This window comes from Haematobia irritans, chromosome 1, assembly GCF_050003625.1.
Source record: "Haematobia irritans isolate KBUSLIRL chromosome 1, ASM5000362v1, whole genome shotgun sequence".
In the NCBI taxonomy this organism is placed as follows: domain Eukaryota; kingdom Metazoa; phylum Arthropoda; class Insecta; order Diptera; family Muscidae; genus Haematobia; species Haematobia irritans.
The window spans coordinates 158,952,535-158,969,132 of NC_134397.1; the positions used below are offsets into that span (position 1 = coordinate 158,952,535).

Here is a 16,598-nt window from a genome sequence, read left to right on the forward strand (position 1 = left end):
CCGATTTGCCTGAAATTCACAATATATAGGTAGTTTAGGTGTGGCGAGTATGGTGTGAAGTTGTCCATAGGTTAGGTTAGGTGGCAGCCTGATGTATCAGGCTCACTTAGGCTATTCAGTCCATTGTGATGAGACCGAACGACGTTCCATAGTGCAGTGGAACCACTTAGAGAAGCTTTGAAACACTCAGAAATGTCACCAGCATTACTGTGGTGGGATAATCCACCGCTGAAAAACTTTTTGGTGTTAGGTCGAAGCAGGAATCGAACCCACGACCTTGTGAATGCAAGGCGGACATGCTAGGTTAGTTTAGGTTAGGTTAAAGTGGCAGCCCGATTAAGATTCAGGCTCACTTAGACTATTCAGTCCATTGTGATACCACATTAACTAAAAGTACCTATTACATATGGGCACTTCTAGTTTTAACCGCTGAATCTTCTCGATTATTTTTCTTCGCTGAACCAACCAGATTGTTCCAAAAACATTAGCAGACTGCTTAAGTTAACGTTTTCCAGATCCGCCAGTAATCTGAAGCTATATGCTCCTAAAAGTTGCTTGCGCTTTACACAAAATGCAGGACACTCACACAAGAGGTGTTTAATTTATTATTTTTCCTCCGCATCATGACAGCTCATACAAAAGTCATTATACCTCGCGCCAATAGTTTTTGCAAAATCGCCTATCAGGCAGCGGCCCGTTATAGCAGATATCAGGAGTGAGGACATGCTAACCATTGTACCACGGTGGCTCCACGGTGAATTTGTCCATGCTTTCGCACAAGAAAAAGTGTTTCTGATTCAATCACAAAATTAATTGATCAAATTAAATTTAATTGAAATGTCTTCGATCACAGAAATGATAGTATAAATTAAAAAATTAAATTAAATTAATTAATTAATATTTAGAGGTACACTAAATCGGAAAACTTTCACAAATTCGTTTATATTCGTCAACCAATTATGAAAATTCAGCAATTTTGATTAGAAACGAAACATATCTATAGACGGGCACATTACTTTAAAATCCCTTATTAGATTTATTTTTGTTAAAATTGCAAACTAAACCTGATTCAGGATAACAAAAACGGCAAATATTTATTATAAGCATTTCCTGAAAGAAAAATAAACATCTCATCATCAGATAAATGTTCCTTTTTTCTTTTGTAATAATGTTGGACTTTAGCAACAACAGGAATAATGCATGTAACTCACATTAAAAGGTGTTTTCTTTTTTTCATTGCAGTTATATCAATAGGAAAAAGGAGTGTATACAACAACAACAGCATATTGTAACAGGCACTACACACTTGCATCCACATTGCTCCGCCGCCAGCGTGTCAGCACCACATCGTTTATATTGTATGAGAATTTATTAACAAACAACAAAAAGTTGTTATAAAACATAGGACGCCAGGAGAAAAAGAAGAAGAAGAGTGTAAGTATAAGACTAACGTGAAGCTACCAATTCAACGTGACCTTTGTTTTTCACTCTTTATTTTTGTTACAGAAACGCCGCCATCAGGGTGAAGCTCTGATCACCTCATTATCATTGCTCGTGTAGCCCCAACATCCCACCATCATAACTATTCCCCCCCGCACCATACACCCCAAACACACATACAGACAACACAATGGAGTTACGTGTTGGCAATAAATATCGTCTTGGACGTAAAATTGGCTCTGGTTCCTTTGGTGATATCTACTTGGGCACAACAATTAACACAGGCGAAGAGGTTGCAATTAAATTAGAATGTATCCGCACCAAACATCCCCAATTACACATTGAGTCAAAGTTTTACAAAATAATGCGAGGCGGTATAGGGATACCGCGCATAATATGGTGTGGCAGCGAAGGTGATTACAATGTTATGGTTATGGAACTATTGGGCCCCTCATTGGAAGATCTATTCAATTTTTGCAATCGTCGTTTCACACTGAAAACAGTTTTGCTGTTGGCCGATCAAATGATATCACGCATCGATTTCATACATTCGCGTGATTTTATACATCGAGACATTAAGCCAGACAATTTCCTAATGGGTTTGGGGAAGAAGGGTAACTTGGTGTACATAATCGATTTTGGCCTGGCGAAAAAGTTCCGTGATAACAGATCAATGAAACACATAGCATATCGGGAAAACAAGAATCTAACGGGCACAGCACGTTATGCATCCATAAACACACATTTAGGTATCGAACAGTCAAGGCGTGATGATCTCGAGTCATTGGGCTACGTATTAATGTATTTCAATTTGGGCGCACTGCCCTGGCAAGGACTGAAAGCGGCCAACAAACGACAGAAATATGAACGTATTTCCGAAAAGAAACTATCGACTACAATAGTGTCCCTGTGTAAAGGCTTCCCTAGTGAGTTTGTAAACTATTTGAATTACTGCCGGCAATTGCATTTCGAACAACGTCCCGACTACTGTTATCTACGCAAACTGTTTCGCAATCTGTTTCATCGTCTGGGCTTCACATACGATTATATATTCGATTGGAATCTGTTGAAGTTTGGAGGCCCAAGAAATCCACAGGCTTTGCAACAGGCCCAAGAAGGCAATGGTGGCCAACAAACGGCCCAAGATGGCAATGGACCTCAGGCACAACAACAGCCCACACAGCAACAACATCAGCACAATCAAAACCAAATTAGCAGTGCTGTAGCGGCCACAGTAGGAGGCAGTGGCGGAGCTACACAACAATTGATGGGCACTGGCGGTGCTGGCGGCCAAACATTAGTAAGCAGTAGTGGTGGTGGCATTATGGGTGCAGGCTCCCAAATGCTGGTTGGCGGCGGTGGCAATGGTGGACTCACCATGGATGATTCAATGGCAGCCACAAATTCGTCGCGTCCTCCCTACGATACACCTGAACGTCGCCCCTCGATTCGCATGCGCCCTGGCGGTGTTGTACAACCGGGTGGCATAGCTGCCGATATAAGAAATAATAAATAATATCTTATCTTTTAGATTTCTATCAATCTATCATCATCTACTACTATTATATTATGTTTATATCTAGTATCTAGTACTACTACTACTATCTTCTATACTTGCGCGTCGCTAAATTTAGACTTATGGCGGGCAAATCCAAAGCGAAGCGGCACAAGGCACACAATCCCAACGCACATGAGAGGCAGTGTGCATATGTCGGTATATATGAATATGCGTGTGTGTGTGTGTGTGTGTGCGAATGTTGTCCGTTTGTTTGTCAGCAATGAGCAAGTGTGTATGTCACGCCTCCAACTTCCCTACCACCCCCCGCCCATACCCCAACCCTTACCACCTACCTATCCCCCCATACATCTAGTTTGTAGAACCTTGTATATTTTTAGATGTTTCTATTAATTTCATTATTAACAAAACGCAATTATAAGTCTTTTTCTTTTTTCTTAGAATTATAAAGAAAAGAAAAAGAGAGAGAAATGAATCGAAAAAAATAAGGAAGAAAACAAAAAAAAATCATTTCATACGAAAAAAAAATAACAAAAATGTTCATCCATTGTCTGAAAGAGAAATAAGAGATTTTTTATGTTAAATTATACAATATGGAAAATGCAGTTAGTTACTTTTTGTTACATTTTTTTCTCTATGTAATGTAAATGCAAAAGAATTCCAAACGAAATAATTAATTGTTGAGGAAATTTAACAAAACTTGCTTCTATAATAGCAATTGACGCCAACTCCCTTTTTAGGGTGTGTTGTTATCAGACTACCTACCCCCCACACATACAATAGAAGTGTGAAAACTATAGCAAGAGTAGTTTAATTTTTTTTTCCCATATAAGCAGCTACAAAAAATTTGGGTTCGAACACACATACTGTTTTTTTTTTCTCCCGAAATTCATAAATGTATAAAGGCTTTAATTTGAAATGAACAGAAATAAAACGAAACTATAATATCCATTAATTAATTAATTATTAATTATATGCTTATTGTAATTTTATACAAATAAATGAAGTTATCCGATAGAAAACAAAACACATATAACCCCCAAAAAAAAACACACTGTATCAATCTCAATCACTTTATATATAGAAATGTATGTATAAATATTCTCTAAACTAAACTAAATGAAAAAATATCAATTTAGCAATCGATCATAAATATTTTCCCTCATCCTTATGCTAAAGGCAAAGGAAGAGCATTTGATGTAACTCGAAGAAAAACAAAACAGAACATTGGCACAAACTTTTTAAAAGATATAACAATGATTCAGACTGTCGGAGAAAATTCCTTTCAATTTTTTTGTCGTTTAAAAATATTAATAAAAAAATTCCTAAAACAAAGTTTTTTTTATGCCAGTGGAGGAAGAGCTACTAAACATCCATGTGTATAAATAAAACCACCTCTATCCCTCCCTCGTTTAAAGAAAATAATTATTTCTGCATATTCCTCCCTGGGGCTATAAAAATGGATTTTGATTAATTATTCAAAATTATTTGTGTAACTATAGAATTTATTTTTTAATTAATCTCTTTTGTGTTTAGCATTTTACTAGAGAATAAACAAATTGTCTTTTTGTTTAATAATATGCGACTTTATTAACAAAAAAAAGGGAACTAAAAAAAAACTATACAATATATATATTCATACAAATCTGTAAACATAAGGATAATATATAAATGAAAATAAAACAAACATCCTAGTTTATAGAGCAGAGAGGAAAAAAATCAAGCAAGGAAAAAATCAAAATAATAAAAACTAAAACACATTATATTATTTTGTATTCAAAAAGTCACACTATATACAAATAGACGAAAAGAACCCCAAACTAATTTGAAATAATTTCCAAAATATTTCTTTCTGTATTTTTTCTAAAACATTGTGCCACAGCTAAAAAAGGGGGAATACAACAACCTTTCTGGATTGATATGAAAATGTTATTAATGCTTTGAACAAAGAAATATTTCGAGTTTACCCAAATAAAACACCATCAGAAAATGGTTTGTGAATATATGCCAAAATATGTCTAAAATTCACCTAAATGGGGTTAAACTACTGATCCCAAATAAGAATTCATTGTATATATAAACCAACAAAAAAATACTATATCGCTTTAGGAATTTTAAGATTTTTGTAAAATTAGAAACCCTACGAATAGCAGAGACCCAGTTAATTTCGCATAAAATCCTTTACACATGATGTAAGTTTTTTATGGTTATCAAATGTAATGAAAGTCGTAATCTTCCCAAACAAAAAAAGTTTGCCATATTTTCAATATCATTGAGGAGTATGATCATTCTACTAACACTATACATATAGCAAGTCTCTATGGAAAAAACTTCAAATGCAGTAGGTCCTTAAATAACTTCAATAAATCCTATTGTTAAAAAAAAAAAAAAAAAAACAAGTAAAGCCTTGAAAAGGTAGACAAAAATATCAAAAATAAAACAATATTTTACAAAAAAAAAATACATTTTCAATGTAATAGAATATTTTTAATAAAAAATTAGTTTCGGCTTTATATTCACAAGATTTCCATATGTAAAAAACATGTAATAATATTCTATTTTTACAAAAAAAAAAAATAATTTTCAATGCAATTAAATTTTTAATAAAAAATATTAGTTTCGGCTTTATATTCACAAGAAATAAATCTTCGTATGTTAAAAAAAAACAAGGACATTTCCATAATTTAATAATATTTTATTTTTAATATTATAAAATTTTCTAAGTTTCATTTGACATTTTCACAATAATTGCTTATTTTATAGACAAAAGTATATATAGTAAAAGTGAAAACTAATGACAGAAGCAAACTCTGTTCAGTCCAATTTTATTTATTTTTCGTTCTTATATAAGAAAATAAGCCGAAGGTTCCATTTTCACAATTTAATCAAATTTGCTACATTGGGAGTTTTACATAGAGCCAATTTTTTCCCACTTTTACGTTATATGTATATAGATGTTCAAGCTATATGAAAAAAAAATTAACGAAATAAATTCCAATTAGGAAAGTTCCAATTAATTGGACCTTAAATTGTTGCTTGAATTTCAACTAAAAAAAGATTAATTAAATCCAAGTAAAGTTTTCCCAGCAATTAAAAAACAATTCCATTTAACACATATAATTCATTTAATCTGGTATATATAAATTTACTTTTTCTGGTAAATATAAAGATCTTAACGAAATTTCCAATAAATCCAATCTTTTACGCTCAGATAATTCGAGTGAGAACATAATGCTATCTTTAGAAGTTTGATCTAAAAGTCTCTAAATATGTGGGAGTTATTTCGTAAAGCCAAAATTAATCCAAATAATTTTACAAGAATCTTAACGAACTGAATACCATAATAGTTTAAACCACAGATTTGGATCATTTATAAGTAATACGAAACTATTTCAAATTTTAGAGATTTTATCAAAAATTTCGCTGTGAAAGTTCCTTGAGGTCTTTTTTTTAATTAACAAAACTGCAATAAAAAGGAAATCATCAAATGGAGCTGTTCGCCCTTGACTATTTTGTAAGGCTTCCTGGACTATTTCACAATAATGCATTTAAAGTGTTACCCCCATACGAACCGTAACGATTATATTCACATTATTTGTGTGTGTGTGTGGGGGGGGTCTTTCATCTTCAAATTTCTAACTAGATTTATTGCTATATGTGACCCTCATGACCCATCTTTGGAATATTCAGTCATATTTTCGGAAGTATTGATATAGTAAAATTTGTAACAAGCCCTAACGAATGCTTTACAGTATTCTTTCCCGAAATTAATAGGAAGTTTTATTAGATTTCTTTTCAAATTTCGAACCAAATCCTCCATTTAAAACAACAAAATATTTGGAGTCTAAATTTATATATTTTCCTTTGCGGTATGCGGTTCAAGCCCAGACAAACATCTACACACTGAAAATATTTCTTCTCAGTGTTCATTATCTCAGAAATTCTACCCATATTTATAAAATGTCTTTGTATGTAAGGTGATGAAACATTTTTCGGCAGAATATTGAATTCTGCGTTTAGTTATTCTAAACCATAGCTACTGGAAAAATTTAGGTCTGAACTGAAAATTACATTTTTTTTCGACTATAGCGATTTATTTTTGGATAGTTTCGTTAGATGGAGAATTTGAATAGACAATATTTAGTAGTATCAAATCCAATTATATGACTTTCCTTATATATGCCACACTTAGAAGGATATTTGGATGAAGAGACCAGTTTTGGTTCCCTAACCCAAGAACATACAATCTTAGTCCAAATTGTTCCCAATTTTTTTTATAATCGCGATATCTTGTAAAATGGGAAACTTTGGCCAAAAAACCGAATACATTGAACAAACAAAAAATAATATAATCGTTTTAGAGAAAAAAGTGATGCAGTTGTAACAAAACAGCTAAATTTTCATTAAAATGAGTGTTGAATTTCCATAAAATTGTGGTGTGCTACTTTTCTTCATTTACTGCCAAAGAAAACTATTTCCCAAGAAAACAATAAAGATAGAAGAAAATATGGAAATAAGAAAATTGCTAGGGTACTACATTTTCCAATCCCTACCAGCAAAGGCCACCTAGTTTTAAACCAAACTGTTCGCAATGTTCCAACAATATTTCTTCGGTTTAGAAAAAAGGCTAGCTTAATGATAGGACGTTTATCAACAGTATAGACAAAGAGAATTTCTAAATAAACCCTTTTTATACCAATATTTCGCTTTGAATAGACAAAACATTTGTTTGTACTAATTCAATTATAAAGATTCATTCATTTGGACATTAGACATCTTTAGATTCTGTGTGATATTTTTTGTAATATAAAAATATTCATTTTAAATGTTCAAAGTCAAATGGCTATTAAAAATCAAAGCATTTTATCAATAGATTTTTTTTATAGGGTTTTAATCTTGTACAAAGCATTTCGAATCGCTGTTTCGGCCCAATGTTCTACCTTATTTTCCCAATGATTTTTTATTTAAGTTTGTGGGTATATTACAAAAAACAGAATAAAACAATTTAACATTAACTCTAAAAGGCAACACATAAGAGAAAAAAAAAAAAAAAACAAAACTAAATTTATATGCAATATTTGCAAAGAAACAAAGAGAGAAAAAAATATATATGTAGAAATGCAACAACTCACAAATTTACTATAAAAACAAATAAAAGAAAACCATTAAACAAACCATGATAACTGAAATTAAATGAAAACAAAAAAAAAAAAATTAAATACAGACAAAAACAATTAGCTTAAGTCAAACACAAGTATCTTATAGTTAGCGTAAAAAAATCATAAGGAAAAAAATTAAATATTCAAAATATTAAATATAGTTTCTTTATATAAAAAGCTTATATATTAAATAATCCAAAAAAGAGAGGAAAATATATAACAAAAAGTATATTTAACTTATATAGACTTAATAAAATAATTAAAAATAATAAAACAACAAGTGAAACAAAAAACGTGGAATAATAAAAACTAATAAAAACTATATTATAAAATGCCTGTTTTAAGCCTCCTCTCCCTATATCCCTCCCTTAATCGTTTTAACCTTAAACTACAAAAAGAAAAATTCAACAAAAATTAGTTTTATTCGTTTTTTTTTTGCTGCATATTGCTTTTAAGTTGATATCATTTAGCTCTTTGCATACTTTGTAAATTTTTTATACATAAATACATCATAAACACACGTACATAGGAATGAACTCATTATTTTTTAAGTTTCTTTAAAAGTTTCTTTATCTACTAAAATAGGATCTTTTTAAAAAAGAAAATTATGCAAACCATTAAACAAATATGTATAGTTTTAATGCCAACATATAAAACAAAACTACAAAATAAACAAAAATTAAAAAAAAAAAAAAAACAATAAAAGAAAAACAATTTAAAAAACAAAAACTATGTGTAGTTATAAAAATATGAAATGCGATCGAAAAACAAAAAATATTTTTATTCATAAAATTCTACTCTTTTAAGTTATTGATCTGATGGATCTTAATAAAAATTTCCCCTGCCTACATAAATATCGAAAAAAAAATATCCGCATTTTTGTTTTCATTCCACCTATTTACAGTGATATATAAAAGTATATTAATTTGTGGTAAGTTTTATCTATACACCAAAAGAAATTTGTTAGTAGACACAGTAGAAAAATCTGTTAGTACTGCAGAGGGGCTCCTGAAAAATCATTGTTTGCTAAGATATAAAGTCTGTCACGCACAATCAGTTTTCGCATGGTAATTAGAAAACTAAATTTCAATCGGACCGGATGAAATTTTAAGAGGCTCCAGAAGTCCACTTTAGGGAATGGTTTATATTTGGGAGCTGTATATAACTATGGACCGATGTGCATCAATTTTTGCATGGTGGTTAGAGGCCATATATTGACTCACGTACCAAATTCCAACCGCATCGGATAAAATTTTATTTTCCAAGCCCAAGGGAGCCACCGTGGTGCAATGGTTAGCATGCCCGCCTTGCATACACAAGGTCGTGGGTTCGATTCCTGCTACGACCGAACACCAAAAAGTTTTTCAGCGGTGGATTATCCCACCTCAGTAATGCTGGTGACATTTCTAAGGGTTTCAAAGCTTCTCTAAGTGGTTTCACTGGAATGTGGAACGCCGTTCGGACTCGGCTATAAAAAGGAGGTCCCTTGTCATTGAGCTTAACATGGAATCGGGCAGCACTCAGTGATAAGAGAGAAGTTCACCAGTATGGTATCACAATGGACTGAATAGTCTAAGTGAGCCTGATACATCGGGCTGCCACATAACCTAACCTAACCTAAGCCCAAGATATAAAATCTGAGGATCGGTTGTATATAACTATGGACCGATATGCATCAATTTTTGCATGTTGGCTAGAGGCCATATATTGACATCACGTATCAAATTTCAACCGGATCGAATAAAATTTGCTATTCGAGGAGGCTGAAGAAGTAAAATCTGGGGATCGGTTTATATGGGGGCTGTTTGGTGTCCTGAATACCAGGGTCTTTTTGTACTTTTCTGTAATCGGCTGGGTTGCGAAATCACTAGGGTGGAAATCAAAATAAGTAGAATCGCTCCTGATTCTACTTCTACTTTTTCATTAACTACAAAATTTTATAATACAATTCGTGTATTATGGATAAAACCTTTCAAACGGATATTCGCATATTGGAATATTGGTTAGTGTCCACTTAGACCATATTTATCCATTACGGTGCCTCAAGCTCTTTTTATATTCCTCTTCGTGACTGTTCTAATCCTTCCAGGTTAAGTTTGTGTAATATCCCTCAAATTAGCCTATGTCTTGCATACAAAGGGTCTCGGGTTCCATCCCAATATCAACCGAACATTATTGCAGTGTTGTAATGCTGGTAACATTGCTGAGTGTTTCAATGCTTATCTAACTGCAATGTGTAACACGGTTCGGACACCTAACCTAATATAAGCAAACATTTTGTTTTTTTTTTTTTTTTTTTATAATAGCCAGTAACTAAGCGAGTGAGTAACGAAATCTGTGTTGCTATAGCATAGGATCTAGTCTTTATTTGTCATATACGTTGATTTTTCAATCCCAATTTCAACCGAACCGAACAAAAAGTTTTGCAGCGCTCTCAGTAATGCTGGTAAAATTTCGTGTTCGGACTCATTCATAAGCGAGCTGCATCTATTTAACGCTTAAGAAATACGAGATCTGGGTTAGTATAGCACGAATATGGATTCTAATCTTCTTCACAAAAGGTGTTTTTTCAACACTTATGTTAAATATTGTCCCCGATCGTTTTCAATTTGATGGGCATAAATAAAGCGAAATCTAAAAAACTTTAGCTATGTCTTTGCACAGAAGGGATATTGGTCTCCACATGAATATGGTCTCAATTCTCAGAATATTGCTGTGTCGCTTGTTCTACCCACTTTGGCAATGCGTAGTTCAAAATAGGTTAATTGCCTTATAAGCAGCAGCATAAGCGTAGGAAGGCCTCTGGGGAGGGGGCTTAGACCCCCAGAAACATTTTAAGCCCCCCCCCAGAATTTGAAAACCCAGTTAAGACTTTGCTTTGTGGTAGCAGTTGCCGATGGCAATATATAATTTTATTTCTTAACATTGTCTTCTAAATTGTAAGTTAGTTTCTTTATTATAAGATGAATTTAAAAATTTTGTGATATTTTCCCGATTCATTTTTATTTCAGTTTTTTATGATTTTTAATGCATTATAACGCTTATCTGAAACATTTCACATCGCATATTTTCAACAATTATTAAAATATTAAAATTTTCTAGAATGGACTTTGTGAGGACATTTTTGGAAGTGCTTTTAAAGTTGTACCTTTAGAACAACACCCAATTTTTTTGCTGGGAAAAAGTTATTTACCGATCTTATTCAAACTTGGTTTAATCTAATCTTATATAGTACTAACAATATGTGCAAAAAATCATCGAAATCGGTTCAGATTTATATATAACTCCCATATATATGTATCGCCCGATTTTGCAAATTTGGCCGTAAAACCCTTATTTATCAACCGATCGTACCTAAATTTGGCAAAATGTAATCTTCTATAGCACCTATTGTATGTGCCAAATTTCATCGAAATCGGTTCAGATTTATATATAACTCCCATATATATGTTTCTCCCGATTTTGAAAAATTTTCCCATAATAACTTAATTTTTGACCATAGAGGCCTCATTTATTAATTGCCCAGCAAAAAAATTTGGAAGTTCTTCCAGAGGAACAACTTTAAAAGCACTTCCATCACTTCCCCCATCATAGTTGACGATTGTTGTAGTGTCACTTACGAGTCTGTGGTAGCGATGAGGATGAAATGGAACTTTGAAATGCTGGCATGGTCTATGCATAAGTTTTTCTTCGGTGTCCTTTTAGATACGGAGAGCGAAATTCTATTTTTGAGGGCAACGTCTGGAACCGCGTTTTGCAACTTGCACTCCATTTGAAAGTAGAGATTTTTTAAATGTTTGTCAAATGTCACAACCTCAAATATTGTGCCATTCATAATCACCATGTTATTGGTAAATAATATACATTCATATCACCCTGTGATCAATATAGGCAAGTGGCGTATGTCAAAGTCAAAAATATTGTTATTCTGACACATTCACGTTTGATGGATTTTTGGCAATAACTTTTTTTGGGAGACGGGAGATTCTGCTGAGCTCCAAAGGTTTGATACAATATATTCTCCTGTAAATAAATTGTAACAATTTTCGCATATAAACAAAACAATGTTAATGGTATCCAACACTTTTTGCAGTGATAAACAACTAAGTCAGAAAAATGGGAGCTGCACATTCATCGGAACCGCGTTCCGTATCTATGGACAATCCAACACCAGCCGGTGTTATTGATATTTCCGATGATGTTGTCAATCGTCTGAAAAAGGGTATCTCTAAACAAGGTATGTACGTAAGCCTATTCATCGTCATTAAGTCACACGTTTGGAAAAATTATTGTATTGGCATCGTGATATGCTACAAACAAAAAAAAATTGACAACGGCTATCTTGGTTATGCAACCGAAAATATAATGCAGAATTATTATTTTTAACACATTATGTGTAGAGGATAAACAAATGGTTCCATAACAATGTTTAATTTATGACGTCATGTGTATGCATTGATAGAATTGCATTAGCGAATAATGCATATAGATGTGGTGCTTGCCGGAGTTTTTATGTTTGATTGAGGACCACAGCTGTGGTTGTCAAATTTTTGGATTTTCGCTGGAATACTGGAAAACTATAATAAAAAGCTGGGTAGCCTATTTTCTTCTTTATTATTTCATCGAGGGGTATATATGGAATAGTGAGCATACAAAAGTTGCGAAACCATCGTTTGGTATATTTGTATCAAAAAATTATTTATTTGCTTACATTCAGTTCAATGGTACCATATATTTGGATCCGTTCCTCGTAAAACTTTATCTGACTTGTGATAATAAGCATTTTATATGAACCCACGGGTATAGTTTACAATAAAGCAGTTTATCAGGTGATTTATTAATTATCCCTTTCCAAATGAAAGTGAATGGTATATTGAGAGAAGAAACATAGAGTCGTGTTGTGGACCTCTATAATTTCATTAGATAAAGCATGTGTTCATAAGATCATAGATGAGTGAGCCAATTTTAATTTTGTGTCTAAGAACATAAAATTTGTTTCGATCGGATATTAAGCTGGGCACGTAAGCGGCATATTAACTGAAATTTGATAGGTAGATGTAGTATATCTCATTAGAAGTATTCTTAAACACGAATTGTGTGGTTATCTGACTTTATGCTTGTACATTGTTCTCTATGTATCTATAGCATCCAGAAACAAAGTTATTCGTGATGAAATTCAAGCATGACAGCTTTTTATTTGCTACAATTTGCTACCGTTAGAACCCTCCAGCATTTATATTTGAATAAATCTTTGGTTTCTCCTACCATTGTTCGTTACCGTGATATCAGCAGTGTTACATCGCTCCCAAAAAATAGACGAAAAACACCGTGCTAACAAGAGAAATGATCCAAACAGTGGGTTCGATTTGATCGTAATGCACACCGCAATGGTAGAAAAAGATAATAATAATAAAACTTGTTCGTTGTTTGCGGGGCCGGATGTCAATGACTTAAACATAGAATCAAACAGCACTCTTTGATAAGGACACCACTGTGGTATCACAATGACCTGAATAGTCTATGTCTATGTGTCGGAACGGATGTTACACATATTAAAAATTAACTTAAACTATAGGCATTGATGTTTCAAATAATACAAGAGCTCACCGATGCACAATAAAAATTCTGTTTCGCTTGCAAGAAAGTGGTCAGTTACCGAATTTGGATTTTTCCGATGAGAAGTCATTCCAAATTGAGCAGTTTGTGAATGAATAAAATTATCGGATTTACTTTGCAAAGAGGTCAGCTGGAAATGTACGCCTTCGATGGGCCACCAACACACAAACGCCAACGATCGATAATTGTGTGGACCGCCGTAATGGCCGATGGGCACTCCCCACTGGTATTCATCGACCGAATATTATCGGAAAAACGGACGAATAGTATCGGGAGAATAGACAGACAAAAATTTCGGCCGCAGACCAGTGACATTCTAACAAGACTCAGCAAGCCTCAACCAAGAATGGCTTAAACAGGAGGTTCCTTGCTTCATTTTTGAACAATATAAAAAGAAAATAAATATATAGCGTTTTACATTGTTCCATTTAATAACAGTCACCCTCTATATATATTGCTCATATTTCAAGAGCTAATAGTCTCACAACGGAATTACTTGTTCCTCGACATTAACATAGGATAATTCCTAAGTTCCTCGACATTAACTTAGGATAACAACTAACTAAAAATTGTGATGCTTAAAACAAGGTGGAGAGATGTATGTGCATTAGTTGATCAGCATCTTCAATAGAAATCGGTTGGCAAACATATGCGACTCTTAAAGTCAACACATATTGATTTTAGATTCTATATATATGTGGCTCTCTTATCAAAGATGTGGATATATTTGTTGACCTTGGCATTTTGATGGATCACAGGCTGAATTTTAATATTTAATATAGTCTAATTTGTATCAAATAAAAAAACATTGATTTTGGTATGGGCCTTTCAACTACTTTTCAATTTGAGCAAAGTATGTCAAGTTTAAAGTGAATATTGTTCATAACAATAGCATTGGATTGTACATAGATAAAAATATTGGTTATAAAAACTTACGTGAAATGATATCTAGCTTCATATTAGGAAATATTTCCATTCAAAACCAAGTTTACTGTGCGCAACTCACACAAGTCAGATGTCACATAAAACCCAGCTTTATCAAATTTTAACACAAACAAACCATTTGCAACGTACCATCAAACTTCAGTATCAAGACTTCAAGATTAAAACCTATATTCGAACATAGTGTTGTAACAACTTCATTCAAATCTAATCATCATAGCATCCACCATCGTCATTAGTCTAAGGAAAAACAAATCTAAAAAACAATTAAATTAAATCTTATATGTTTCCAGCGAAGGAAAATGCCAGAGCCCAGCAGTCAGCACCGCCACCACCCCAACCTGAGGCTAAATCCCCCAAAGCTTCTGCAGCTCCACCGCCACCACCAACTATTGTATATCAAAATCCACCACCAGTAATTTATGCTGCACCATCCGGTACAACATTCAGTGCAAGCGATATGCGTCGTCAAAAAGAAATCGAGTTGCAACAAAATGATGCCATGTGGAAACAACGTATGGCAAATTTGGAACAAACTCTAAAGAAAACAAATGCCATTATGGAGAAGGAATACTCCACGGCTGTTGAAGATGTACGCAAGCGTTTTGCTACAGCATCACCCATACATCAACTGCCACCATGTCAAGATCTTAAAGCACAAGTGATTGCATGCTATCGGGCCCATCCTGGAGAAACACTTAAGTGTGCCGAAGAAGTAGCAGCTTTCCGTAATTGTGTTAATATAAATCGTATTAAAAAATTAGATGCCGAAGAAGCAGCCGATGCAGCGAAGAAGGCACCCGCGACTGGCAAAGCAAAGGCTGCATAATTGACGAATTAAAATGTTCGAAAATTAGAAAATATGCAAAACAGTTCCCGAAAAATGCAATAAGGAAACTTTACACAAGTGGTGATTTATTGTAGATTTGGAAACGGCGTTATTTTTTTAGTTATTATTAATGATATAAATACCTCCAAAAGTCACATACATTATCTTGCATTCTTTAGTTTTTTTGTTTTTGTAATTCTTTGTTCGAAATAAATTTCAAATATTTTGAGTTTTGTCGAGGTATCATTTATAATTGAAATATTCTGTTGAACTTAGAAAGAAGTGAACAAAGAAGATTGATCGATACATGTAAAATGCAAACTAGAAAAAGTGATTTAATAAAAATAACTTAATATATACATTTTAATTTGGTTGGGAATTAATCACAAGATGAGATTGGGTCAAATTGGTAACACATCGAAATATTGTTCTCAGACCTGGGAAGTGGTGAAATTCTGAGTCAATCTAGCGATGTCTGTCCGTTTGTTGAAATCACGTTAACTTCCGAACGAAACAAGTTATTGTAGTTGTTATTGGTGTATGTCGTATGGGTATGGCAAATGCCCTCATATATAAACAGTCCCCCAGATTTGACTTGCGGAGCCTCTAACTTGGAAGAGCGAATTACATCCGTTTTGGCGGAAATTTGGTACGCGATATGTACCTTCTAATAACCATGAAAAAAAATTAGTCAATATCTGTCCATAATTATAAATAGGCCCCCTACAAACCGATCGGCAGATTTGACTTCCAATGACTCTTGGAGGAGTAAATTTCTTCCGATCCGGTTGAAATTTGTTACGCGATGTTAGTATGTTATATGCCTTCGAATAACCATGCAAATATTATTTTTGCAACATAGGGTCGAACTGAAAAAATTTTTAGAATTTTTTTTAACATTTTTCAAAAATATATTTATCTGTACAATACAAAATTCAAAAAAAAAAAAAAAAAATCGCCAACAAACATACCTACTAAATGTTCGTGGATTGTTATAAAAACTTTTGATTAAGCAGGTGTAGCGAAAAGATGGGAGACCAACTTTTGATTAAGCAGGGGAAGAGAAGCGGTGGATTATCGCACCTCAGTAATGCTG

The 16,598-nt window shown here is 33.4% G+C and overlaps 2 protein-coding genes across 6 annotated transcripts in view; both read left to right on the forward strand.

The window, feature by feature from the left end:
- The window catches only part of dco (discs overgrown casein kinase 1), a 34,759-nt gene extending 26,589 nt beyond the window's left edge, over positions 1 to 8,170 (forward strand). For all 4 annotated transcript variants that reach the window (XM_075292043.1, XM_075292040.1, XM_075292041.1 and 1 more), the window contains exons 2-3: positions 1,243 to 1,434; positions 1,507 to 8,170. In XM_075292043.1, coding sequence (XP_075148158.1) covers positions 1,631 to 2,956 — 1,326 coding nt within the window. In that variant the 5' untranslated portion in view covers positions 1,243 to 1,434; positions 1,507 to 1,630 and the 3' untranslated portion in view covers positions 2,957 to 8,170. The remainder of the gene's footprint in view (positions 1 to 1,242; positions 1,435 to 1,506) is intronic.
- A 3,826-nt stretch (positions 8,171 to 11,996) lies between these two features.
- On the forward strand, positions 11,997 to 15,869 carry Chchd3 (Coiled-coil-helix-coiled-coil-helix domain containing 3). Of its 2 annotated transcripts, none has more exons than XM_075292044.1 (3): positions 11,997 to 12,118; positions 12,209 to 12,352; positions 14,967 to 15,869. In XM_075292044.1, exons 2-3 carry the CDS (start codon positions 12,232 to 12,234, stop codon positions 15,500 to 15,502), a joined length of 657 nt encoding a protein of 218 aa, XP_075148159.1. In that variant the 5' UTR covers positions 11,997 to 12,118; positions 12,209 to 12,231; the 3' UTR covers positions 15,503 to 15,869. The 2 variants fall into 2 exon arrangements, with proteins under 2 accessions (XP_075148159.1, XP_075148160.1); XM_075292045.1 differs by having other exon boundaries at positions 12,012 to 12,140.
- Positions 15,870 to 16,598: the final 729 nt, after the last annotated feature.